At 41.2% G+C, this 12,742-nt stretch overlaps 1 protein-coding gene across 10 annotated transcripts in view; it reads right to left on the bottom strand.

Moving 5' to 3' along the window:
- Positions 1 to 12,742, bottom strand: part of Ca-alpha1D (Ca[2+]-channel protein alpha[[1]] subunit D) — a 286,209-nt gene that overhangs the window by 146,271 nt on the left and 127,196 nt on the right. For all 10 annotated transcript variants that reach the window (XR_011899720.1, XM_072299452.1, XM_072299460.1 and 7 more), the window contains exon 2: positions 2,093 to 2,585. Coding sequence is in view for 9 of the 10 variants with exons in the window: in XM_072299452.1 (XP_072155553.1) it covers positions 2,093 to 2,585 (493 nt within the window). In the remaining variant the exon portion in view is untranslated. The remainder of the gene's footprint in view (positions 1 to 2,092; positions 2,586 to 12,742) is intronic.

Below are 12,742 nucleotides of genomic sequence, written 5' to 3'. Positions count from 1 at the left end.
GTACTTCTATGAAACAGGTCCCACTCTCCTTAAGTCTTTCGACCTCGAATCGTTTTGTTTTAAACGTTTTATGTTAAGTCCGCAAATTTAAGGGAGAAAAATTTTGCGGAGATGATGACAAAAATATTCGCGGGGAAAAATGATAATCAACATGGATTCGGTTCGTTAATTGGATGTATTTATGCTTAATAGTAAAGCATGCAAAGGATGAAATAGGATTTGCATACTGTATGTAATCCCCCCCCCTTAATGCCCCTGTGACCCTTTGGTATAATTCCTTTTGATTTAAAAGATTTCCTTATGGTTCCATTTAGCATAAAGTCCCATTTAGCCAATGTTGAAGCGACTTTGGATGCAATTCTATTTGTTATGGTGCTGAAGTCGATTCCCGCTGAAAGTCTTTTCTTCATGGGCATACTGCAGTCGACTTTCATCGAGTCTATTTTTCATGGGTGCTGTGCATTTCTTTAACGGGGCAATCCAGAGAAAGTATGCACACCCACAAAATAGCAATTGGGAGGAGGCCCAGTAGATATGATGGGTAGGTAAGGTATGATATCCGTGAACCGAAAAGGTAAGGTAATGCAGACTCTAAACTATATTGAAAGCGACCTCTCTCCGAAGAAAGCACTCCGAAATCAAATTATTGTCTTCCAGGTCAGGGAGTTGAGTCATCGGGCTAACTCTTCAATAACCGTAATTTAACGTTTAAAAAAAACCAACAATGGGCCGGTTAAAAACTTTCACGAAAGCGAAAAGAAGTGTTGCTTTTTCAGTAAACAGCAATAAAGATTTAGTGGAGAAAGGTTTACCTTCGCTCCTACACACTAGGTATCCTAGGCGTTGAACACACTTGATATTTTCGCATTTTTGAGCTTCGCTTTTCAAAACGCATAATATGACACATGTAATTGATGCAAATGAGCCACCTCGAGACCTTGACTTGACCACCGAGTCACGGAGCGCAATATCTGACATGATGTAGCATGGGCATGGGCAACTTTAGTTTTAAGCAAGTCAAATAGGACAATAAACGTAGAATTGCCGAAATGCGACTCAAGCCGACCAGCGATCGCACTGCGTTTGGCGCAATGCGTGAAGTATTCCAAGAGTCTTGTAGGCGCTAATATGCTTTCCGCACGGAGCAGTGACCGCGCTGCGTTCGGTGCAATGCGTGAGGTATTTCTGCACTCTTGCGCAATGCGTGAGGTATTTCTGCACTCTTGCAGGCGCTAATGTGCGCTTTGCGCCGACCAGCGGCCGCACGAGTGGTTTTTACAGCGCACTGGAACGCTCTGCACCACCTTACCGTCCCACTTCCCTGTAACACTGCCAAAGGTCGTTACATTTTCGACAACTGAGTGATTAATTATTTTTTTTGTTGTAGCCGTTTAAAATTCCTTGTTCCCGAGGAATCCCATTCAGCATGTAAATACCTGAGTACAATATCCAGTAAGTACCTACCTGAGTAAATAAATGCATTTTATTGCTAAAGGCTGGCTAATAGACATGGTTATAGAATAAAGATAAAAAAATCGAGCTTCAAGCCAGAATAAACAAGTAATATTTCAAACTACGAATACAAGTATATGAGAAAAAATATACAAATGCACTGAAGAAGATCGCAATTTATAGGCGGTAGAAACGTTTGCTTTGTTTCTTGTTAGTTCTATATATTTCCTCATCTCCATGGACTTGTAGTTTAAAATATTGCTTGTTTATTTTGGCTTAGAGCTTGATTTTTTAATCTACAACCATGCAAATAAATGCTTGATACACAAAGGAAAGAAAATAAGATGATAGTTCTGCCGTGCGAAGGAAGAACGCCGTAATATTATTCGAGAGTTGCCAAATTTCCCCTGATAAAACGTGTATTTTAGATGCGTCTAAAATACAGCATATTTTTCCTTGAAATTTTCAGGTATTTCCAATTCAATTGCGTACAAAATTGTCCGAAAATTGTGGAGGAAAATATTTGCAAATTTCCCAGTAAATTCGGGTTTTATCGAAGGAAATTTGGCAACGTCTGAAGGCTCATACGGCGTTCTTCCTTAGCGCGGCAAAGTCGGTGTGTTGTTGAAAAAAAGGATACTTCCACTCGACGACATCGATGCAGAGCTTGCGGAGAGGGTTCTTGAGGGTGAGGCAGAAGAGGGCACGCTGGGGCCGGTCGGGCGGCGGCTTGCCCCCCCGGCGGACGGGCCTCTTGGGCGGCTGTTTGGACTGGTTGTTGTTGTTGTTATTATTGTTGTTGTTGTTGGTCGTGGCCGACATGCTCGCCGCGGCCGTAGCGATGAGGGCCGTGTGCCACGCACTGCTCAACGGCCGACTCGCGCCGACGACGCTCGCACTCCCCGCACTCGGCGACGCCGCCCCGACGCCAACGCCCGCGTAACTCCCCGCGACTCCTGCACAAGGCACAGGCACAGGGACACACGCGACTCCGACAGAGGGTGCACACCCAGCGACGCTCCCTTTCGCACTCCCGATCCACTTCCCGGCCCCACTCCGCACTCCACCAGAACTGCCGCCCCCAGGTCCGGCCGCAGCCTCATTTCCCCCGTGCCCCGCCCAGCCAGCGTAGCCTGAAACAAAGCAAAACAAAACCCAATCATTAACCATATTCCAAACCGACTCCAAAGCATACAAACAAATCACACTAAGAAAAAATGGTTATGTGGTGAGAGTCCGTACTGCTTGGAAAATCTACACTGAAAAAAAAATCTCTGCGTTTTTACGACGGTCCGTTGGTACCTTTGCTATCTCACTTTTTTTTACCAATTATTGGTAATTTTACCAAGACAGACTGGTAAGCATACCTAAAAACCGGTATTTTTACTGTTTTTTCCAGGTAAGAATACCACTTTTATTGGTAATCAATTCCCGGTAACTTTGCCATTTTATCTCGGTAATTCTACCACAGTCGATAAAAAATATTGGCGTTTTTACCAAGGTCCAGTAAAGTTACCGAGAAAGTTCAATAATTTTACCGAGATTTCTCGGTATAATTACCAATTACATAAATGGTAATTTTACCAAGAAAAAACTGGGATCAAATAGAACCCTGAATTCTTGGTAATTTTACCCTTTTCTTAGTAAATACACCGAGATTTTTTTTTTCAGTGTAAGGTGTGAACTGCTCGCACGTATGGTCTAGCTTTCACGACTAGAGCGGAGATGTGCCGTAAACATATCGTGTATGGAAGAGCATGTGTATGAACTTACCGTTCATACGGTATAGACGCTGGATCCAAACGGCATAGACGCTGGGTCCATACGGTATAGACGCTGGGTCCATACGGTATAGATGCATGGGTCCATACGGTATGGCCTCAGAGTGCATACTCTTCGTACGTAATAATTGTTCATACTAAAATGGCCTCTATCTCTATTCATAGGTCGGCATGAAATTTTCCACAGTCCGTAAGTAGACCCGACCCATAATTTATGAAGTGTGAGGGCATACATTTTTTTTCAAAGCAGTAGCAAAAATCTGGCCCGCATACTATTACAAGGATGATGGTATAGGTCTGTTGGGTCACCTGACCGAGAATCAGACCGGGGACTTCCGGATCATATTTGGCAAGCGCTACAACCACTACACCACAGGAGGCCGACAAAAAGTTGATAATCATACGAGTATTGACGAGTTGGCGTCGGCCATGTTGAATGTTGCGTAGCATCCTAGTGCGCAAGGGTTGGATGGAACGACTCCCTCTTAGGAAACGTTTACCTGTGCCGTAGTATCATTTGTGAAGCGGGAGGCTTAAAAGTCACAAATTTCATGCGCAGATTGTGAAGTGAGGAGTGTATTTCAGACTTTCTCGATGCAATCATAGTGATTTTGAGCCTTCAGGAAATTAGCTCTTCTAATGAATTTTTGTACGCACTACACTGCCACGCTAAGGAAAAACGCCGTATGAACCCTCAGACATTGCCGTCTTTCTCCGACGAAAAACTGAATATACTGGGAAAATGATGAGTACTTTTCTTCGACTTTTTCCGACAGTTTCGTTCGCAATTTAATCTAAAATATAGGAACATTTCAAGGAATAAAACCGCATAACTTTCCTCAAAAATACGTGTTTTATCTGGGAAAATGTAGCAACTCTTGAATGTTCATACGGCGCGGCGTTCTTCCTTAGCACGGCTTTACAGGTATCTTTTTCCAATGGACAGGCATACACGTAAAAAACCAAACTTTTTCGATTTAAGGAGCGAGTATCACTGGATGAAGTCGTGGCAAATACACCGGTGGACACACCATCCATCATCGGCGCGCTGACAGAATATCACGATAGCGGCGTTCATGTAAAGTTCGTATTAATAAATAACCTACTCGTAAAGCGCGTGAGCTTACCGACCTCATCTGACGTCGACATCATACCTACTATAATTCATGATTGAGCTGACTTATTTCGATAGGCTCCACTTCATGAAGCCGAAGGGAAGTGGCGATCATGATCGAAAACTTAACTCTGAAACTTGTGACGGTTCTTGTTTCTACATGGAAACTTATTTTAACAACTTGGAGTATATCATTGTCTCGGTGGAGATGAAAGACTATTGAAAGGGAGAAGATCCCATCAGCAATAGATTATTGACGTCTTCTTACTTTTTTACGATTATAGATGTAGGAATGTCAATTGAATTTTACACGGCCGAACAAGATACATATAATAATCCTTGGACCAAAGTGTGAGGCACCTGATGCAGGGTGTCTGCTTTTTCTTTATTTTGGGAAATCCTGATTTTTCCTGATTTAATAATTTTTCCAAATCCTGATTTTTTGCGGAGAAAAATTGTGCGAATCTTCACAAAATTAGCTCGATAAAAAAATCCGATCGGACGGCGGACTTTTCTCAAGTCCTGATTTTACGACCGACTTTTCCTCAAATCTTGATCCTCAAGATCTTAATTCTCAGCCGAAAGCCGGTCGGACCTCTCTGGGATCTTCTTACATCAAACTACTCGTTGTTTCAGAGAACGAGTATCTGCTTACAAAATACATTTGCCACGCGGAGCGCTTGGCGTGGATAGGAAATCGATTTGACGACGAATAGATATGATATTAATTCCGGTGGTCTCGACTCGTCCGGGCGACAACCCGGGCTCAGATTTGGAGAGACTCCAACATCGGACGCAGCAGACTCTTGTCTCACACTGACATGAATAATTACCCATCTCTTCACAAAAAGGGTTCTTCATTGTTGTCAGCTAGGGCTCCGAATCAGTGGGTCAGTTGCGCTGGTCACAGAATCGTGTTTTGATGCTCAATCTTTGCAGATTATCTAAAAATAATAAGACCTGTTCAAACGGCAACTTTCTACGTTCAATATAAAGTCGGGTTTTTGAAGTCATCCACAGGGGTAGTGACACCTGTGGTTTCTTCCACCTTGCTTTCATCGGTCAGTGTCGCACTGATTACTCAACGTGAAACTTGGATGAAAGCAAGGTGGAAGGAACCAAGGATGTCACTACCGCGGTGGATGACGTCTAAAACCCGACGTTTTAATGGGCGATATCTGGGTTAATATTGGACGTGGAAAGTTGCGGTTTGGACAGGTCTTAATATTTTTAGCTAGTCTACAAGAATTAAGCATCAAAACACACTTCTGAAACCGGTGCAACTGACCCATTGGTCGTCCTCAAAAAGGCTCAAGCGCAAAAATTGATTTTTCGGAAATCCATCGTTATGTACGGGAGAGAATAGGTTACTAGACTTATGATATGATGCATTTTAATGGATTAAAAACAAGTGCTGCTAAATTTCAATAACCGCTACTGTCTCCCACTGAGATACTGCCCTTCGTCAGCCCTCGTATACTACAGACATTGACGGATCCAGCAGGTTGCAGGCAACAATGTTTCTTCTCCAATTAAACCAAAAAATGTATCGTTCTTGAAGGGGCCAGGGTGCTATGACAAGAATCGATTATTTAACAAAGGTTTAAATGGAGGACATCCTGTGTTCCCAAATTGCTGGAACCACCCCTGGGACGAATTTTGCTTTCAGCGAATCACCCGGAGCGAAATCCCTCAGCCGTTGTAATTTTGACGAAAAATTACTTCCGAAAATACCACAACACTGTAACACAACAGTTAAGGAACATGCATAGCAACATGCTGAAAAAAAGTGTCGTATGAGCCTTCATACGTTGTCAAACTTCCTCCTATGTAACGAATTCACTAAGAAAATCGTGAATATTTTCCTTCAAAATTTTCAGACGATTTCGTACACAATTTGGTATAAAATATCTGAAAATCTTAAGAACAAATATGCATAACTTTCCTTAAAAATATATTTAATGCGGGGAGAACTGACGACTCTCAACTTTTCACGCGGCGTTTTTCCTTTGCAGACAGAATTGAACCTCCACCTGTATCCTGTACACGTCAAAGCAAGGCGCAAATCTCAGGCAAAGCTCCTAATAGAGCAGCCGTTACCACGGCTACGGTCCCATACTGCTATACTGAGAAAAAACGCCGTAAGAGCCTTCACACGTTGCCAAAATTTCTTCGAAAAGGTACAAACTTACGGAAACTTTCGATTATTTCAAGAATGCGATTATTAATCAGATTAAATCACCTGAAAATTTCAATAGAAAATATTTGTAACTCTCCTTCAATAATACATCTCATTGGAGGAAATTTGACGGCTCGGATGTTCATACTGCGTTTTTCTTGAGCATGGCGGCATACCTTTGCAATTCATTACGATAAATGATTAAACGCTACATGGCGTTGCAAATAAGCCAGAAAAGAAGGCTAAATTGTATCGCTGCCAGCTTTAGCGGGTACTCAGAATTTTCCTCCGCGGAACCCAGTGTACCTGACTGATTTCGGCGGAGACTTGGCGGCCTCGGCGGATGATGAATGAGCGAAAGAACGGGGTACGAAAGTGGAAAATACGTTTTCATTAATATCTCAAAAGCGGGCAGGGTATTGAGTAATGGCGGAGAAAATCTGATTACGGACTGGGGGGAGAGGGAGGCGCGGTGCCGTCGGAACTGGGGGGCCACTTGAGACACAATTATGCACTCAAAAGATTGCCGATGGGAGGGAGAGCTTCGTTGGGAGATCAGCTCACAAAATTTCGTCAGGACCTCGGCTAAACGTTCGGATCCGCCATTAATCGATCGAGGGAGAACTGCCGCAGCTTATCTCCAAAATTTAAAATACTGTTAAAAACTTAAGTATCAGCTGTTGTATTCCTAGCTTACACAAACAAATGTGTTATTAGTGGTGTAGTCGCGTAGGTGCGGATTAGGGGTTATCCCTTAAATTGTGGTACCACCCAAATTTGTTGGATGATAGTAAAAAGATTGTACTGGAAAAAAACACTTTGGATCTCGAGTCCAGACTCTTGAAAACATTGACAAGAAAAAATACTCTTGGTTCAATCAGATTTAAACTTAAATCAAAAGGAAATCCTCTTAAATTAAGAAGCTTGGTTCTTGATTTAAGCTTAAATCTGATTGAATCAAGAGTATTTTTTCTTGCTGATGTTTTCAAGAGTCTGGACTCTAGATCCAATGTGTTTTTTTTTTCCTCTAGTGTAAAATAATCGAGCTACAAGCCAAAAAAATTAAACAAGTAATACTTCAAACAACATAGAGATGAGAAATACTAAACAACTTACAACTTACAATTTTTTAGGCTGAAAGCTCGATTATTTCAATCTTTTTTCTATGTTCTGTGAAAGCCAGCCACATTGGCATTAAAATGCATTTGTTGGATGATATGGACATTTCCCATCAATTGTGGTAGTACTGCAACACTTGGGTTAGTAACCTAATTAATTGACCACAATTGAATAGAATTGTCCATGTCATCCAACAACACCGTGCTTTTGGTCCCGTGGTCATTTAAAAGTAGAAATCTATTTTAATGTGGATGCCTCGGTTTTTAATTTTAGTATTCCACATGACCTCGACGTGACAATTGATAATGGTTTTCTTTCTTCCTTTATTTGTGTATGTGTACACTGAAAAAAATGGCGAATTCAAAAACTACACGAAAATCTGGTGGCATCCACTATTCGTTTGGTGAATGCCTGATTAGAGTTGCAATAATTGCTACCATAGAGTCTGGTAGTGAATGCAATACTTACATCAAACGATACTTTTTGTCAGTGTATGTGTCGCACACAGGGGCTTAAAAATTTTCAGGGCAACACTAAAATCCATGGAAACATTTTGCTTCACAATAAAGCTGCGCCAAAAGAAATTGGAGGAATTGGTTGGACTGGAGAAAAAAGGGGGCTTGCGATTAGCGCATTGGACTATCACCATTATGCGATCCATGTTCAACCCGAAGAAGAAAATTAACGAAAAATATTAACCACACACTTAATTTAAATCGTGTTCTACTAATCAATTTAACACAAAATGTCGATTACTTTTTCTCACTGTGAGGGAAAGAAGCTGTTCAAGGAGCGGATTTGTTTGTACGGCTCTTACGATCTCGTTGCTTGTCTGCCTGGATATTTGCAAAAGGATATGCATTAAGCAAACAATACATACGGTGCTAATTTTTTAATGTAATTGACGTTGCCTGCATTTGGATTGGGCGCCTCTTTTGATAACGTGAGAACATGACCCTCGTTAAAGGAGTAAACAGGCAGGAGGGAAGTAGAATCGAGAGCCGTAATCTGGCAATGAAAAATGGCTCTTTTATGCCATCGTTTGGAAATGAAGAGGAAAACACGGATCCTGTAAAAGTCTACATAGTTACGGTAAAAAAGTCGTTTAGCGCACAAAAGCCTCTTTTGTTTCATTTTGCACAGCCTCGCGAGAGAGGTAAAAATAACAAAGGAAAGAAAACCGAGCGCTCGAGAGGTGGGAGTCAAGAGGGAATATACCTGCGGGGGAGGGGGGGGGGGTGTTCTTCAAAGCTTCAACGGAATTCCACGTCACGAATGATGTTTAACAACATTTCCGCAGTCTACGGATTTCGCGAGGCAATACCTCGAGGAGCCCGAACGCTGAGAGTATGCCGATGCGGGCATTTTAACGCTACAACTTTAAAGTTCTTCTGATGGACATTGATTGACGAAATAATAAATAAAAAGCCTTGTTAGTAAAGTCACCAACATGACTGAATCATGATGACCTCTTACTTGGGAGCGTAAAAAAATTAGTTACGTTTTGAAAATTACTGAAGTATTCTTAGCAGCTAATCATAATCATAAGAATATATAAAGACATTGATGTGAGGCTCTAGGTCATCGGCAATTTTAGGTTTGTGGATATGCGAAGAAAGTGTCCTGCTAAACTGATGTATACTCTTCTTTCTCTGGTTGCAACTTGCGAGTGGCTAGCGCATTACACTGCCAATTAAAGCAATCCAAATTCGATCCTATCACGGCAGCTAGTTCTCTACTTAAACGAGGTTGCAAATTTTGAACCTTAGGATTTGGTCCATAGCCCCCCCCCCTTTCCGAAAAAAAACTAACCAAAAATACTGACCGCACCCTCATAACATTGTGTTCTACCTTCTATATTAACAGAAAATATCGGTTACTTTATCTTACCGAGTGGCCATCGCCAAAACATGGTTGATGTTAGGTGGAAGTTGGCCTAAATTTTTATTCTTATTTTTTGGTTTGTGTCACAAGTTGGTTTTTAAAGTTCCAAGGAATGCCCACATCATTAACATCAGTGAACATTTGGAGCTAGCTTGATTGAGCTAAAAAACTGATTTCAGCGATGATCAGATGACATCGAGGGATCTACTCTGTGTTTCGAATTTGGCATGATGGAAAATCTTCATCAGAGTGAGATTTGTGGAGGAATGGGGAGGGGGGTGGGCTGTGGTTGTTAAAATGTAGCGATTCGACTTTCAGAATGGCAGTATTTTCGGTTGCTCAACGACTAGCATCGATAATTGCGTGAAAGAACACGTGATGGAGGATTTTTGATGACCCGCCGAACTGTTGACTGTTTCAATTACGCGGGATTGGTGGCGTAGTGGAAGCGGTTAAAATCCAAGGCGGAAAAGTCGGTGCTAAATAAATTGAACCGGTCGGGCGAATAATCAAATCCCAATTCCGGCTCATCCATTTTGCTAAACTGCTCGCTCTATCGCCTGAGCTAATGCTATTAGCATATCGTTACCGTGACGAGTTAAAAAGACGAGCAAGGTGCACTGTTGCCGTACAATTATTTTTTTTTTTTTCGACTCGATGTCGCTTGATAATAGAGATCCAGCACGTAACTATTTGAACGATCCTCTCTTAAGCTTCATCTATGGTGCCTTTACTGGGAGCTGCTAAGTTTCATGCTCACTGGAAAAAAAAAAACACATTGGATCTGGAGTCCAGACTCTTAAAAACATCGACAAGAAAAAGTACTCTTGATTCAATCAGAATCTACCTTAAATCAAGAACCAAGCCTCTTAATTTAAGCGGATTTTGTTTTGATTCAAGCAAAAATCCGATTGAATCAAGAGTATTTTTTCTTGTCGATGTTTTCAAGAGTCTGGACTCTAGATCCAATGTGTTTTTTTTTCCCAATGTGCCACGCGACGCAAAAAAGCCGTAAACGTCATTTTACATTTTTTGGAAACAACGTATCATAGCAGAAAAACGTGTATAATGTTTTCACAGAACTCTTTCGCAAAACTCTCAAGAACTTAACTTGAAAGTTTGAGGTGCATGGGTAAAACAGTTTTTATGTTATACAAAGTGTTAAGTTCCTCAAACCGAGGGGAGATCTTGATGGATTTACGACGTTCTTGCTCAGCGCGGCAGCATGAAGAGATCCATCGGACCCCCAAAAATGGTGAAGATTCTTGATGGAAGTAGGTGCAGCGGGTGAGAAGAGGTTGTTGCCGCGACCTTTCACGATTATCACCTGCTGCATCTCTTACCAACTTCGTCATAGTAGAGGTTAATCAAGCATAAGCAAAGATGCATGAGAGTCCTGATCAAACCTAACTTAACAAAATTCTCCCCCCTCCCCTAAATAAAGGATTTCATTTTTATTCTCCCTCTTTACAGCGGGTACACTTGAAAAAAATACATTGGATCTAGAGTCCAGACTCTTGAAAACATCGACAAGAAAAAGTACTCTTGATTCAATCGGATTTTTGCTTAAATCAAGAACCAAGCCTCCTAATTTGAGCGGATGTCCTTTTGATCTAAGCAAAAATCTGATTGAATCAAGAGTACTTTTTCTCGTCAATGTTTTCAAGAGTCTGGAATCTAGATCCAATGTGATTTTTTCCAGTGTAGCTTTCGTATTCGGCCCGTTCGTTGATAAAATAACCGAAACCAAATGGATATTAGTCCCGATTTCATATGGAAGATGCCAATCACAAAACGAGGTCAAACTTCAAAATTTATTTTTTTCATCACTTGCACGAGGAGCCGATCCATCGAGCGCGTTAATAACCAACAATTTCAAACAGTAAAACATGGTTTACGTCATGTGCTTAGTGCGGTCGTTTTAGCATAGCGGGAATGAATCACTTCAAACCTAGTAAATGTGCAGCGCTCCGACTGGTGACGCGAAGACAAGCTTATATAGCTAAGCGTACCTATTTCTCAACAAATGATGGTGCTCCTGCGTCAAAAATTTATCTTCTCTATGGTCCATCATTCTCATCTAAAATCGCTCTTCACGATAGCTTCTTCGCTTCTTCGCTCTTCCGACGTGTAAGAAGATTCAGCCGTTGTCGAATGTCTGCTGATGAAAATCGAATATTCTATACAGAATTAATACGATGTATATCTGTCTCCGACTTATTTGACAGATTTTAACTCACAATTTAATCCGAAACATCCGAAAATATGGCAGAGAAAATTTCGTTACTTTCTCCTAAAATATATAAGAATGTATTGGTAATATGGCAAGATTTGAATATTGATGTGATGTTTTCCCAAAATATGTCAGAATTTAAAAGAATTAACGTAACGTATATTTGTCGTCGATTCATTTCACAGACCTCACACTGGAAGAAAAAACACATTGGATCTTGAGTCCAGACTCTTAAAAACGTCGACAAGAAAAAATACTCTTGATTCAATCAGATTAAGCTTAAATCAAGAACCAAGCCTCTTACTTTGAGCGGATTTCCTTTTAATTTAAGCTTCAATCTGATTGCATCAAGAGTCCTTTAGCTTGTCAATGTTTTCGAGAGTTTGGAGTCTAGATCCAATGTGTTTTTTTTTTTTTGTGTGTGTGTGTGTGTGTTACTCAACATGTAATCCAAAGTATCCGAAAATGTGGCAGAAGAAATTTCATTACTTTCTTTGAAAATGTAAACATATTGATGTATTGGGAATATGGCAAGATTCGAATGCTGATGCGATGTTTTTCCTTAGCATGGCAGTATTGAGCGGTGCGGTGGCGTTACGGGGACCCGAGTAATTTAAATTGGGACGAAACGACGCGGACGCGCGTTCTAAATGTTTGATAACGCTTTTTACAACTTTCGGTTATTGCGATGCATAAATCACGCGAGAATAAACGCGCTCGCTCGCACAGCAGTCCCTAACGAATCCGCCTTTCCGAGCAGTCACTGTCGTCTTCGTGCGATAAGATTACTTGCTGAATTTTCTAAGATTCTCCTCAAACCGGCAACAGTGTCTCTAGCCGAGACATATTTTTCGAGGCGAATGAGGGCAAAAATAGGGCATTTAGGGCGAGAAAAACGGTGTATTTCGGCTGTACGAAAATGATAGTCTTTGTTTCCTCAAAAGACTGAAATTCAAATGACATACATACACTGGAAAAAA

Source organism: Bemisia tabaci, chromosome 1, assembly GCF_918797505.1.
Source record: "Bemisia tabaci chromosome 1, PGI_BMITA_v3".
Taxonomy (NCBI): Eukaryota; Metazoa; Arthropoda; class Insecta; order Hemiptera; family Aleyrodidae; genus Bemisia; species Bemisia tabaci.
This window is presented reverse-complemented; position numbering and strand designations above follow the sequence as displayed.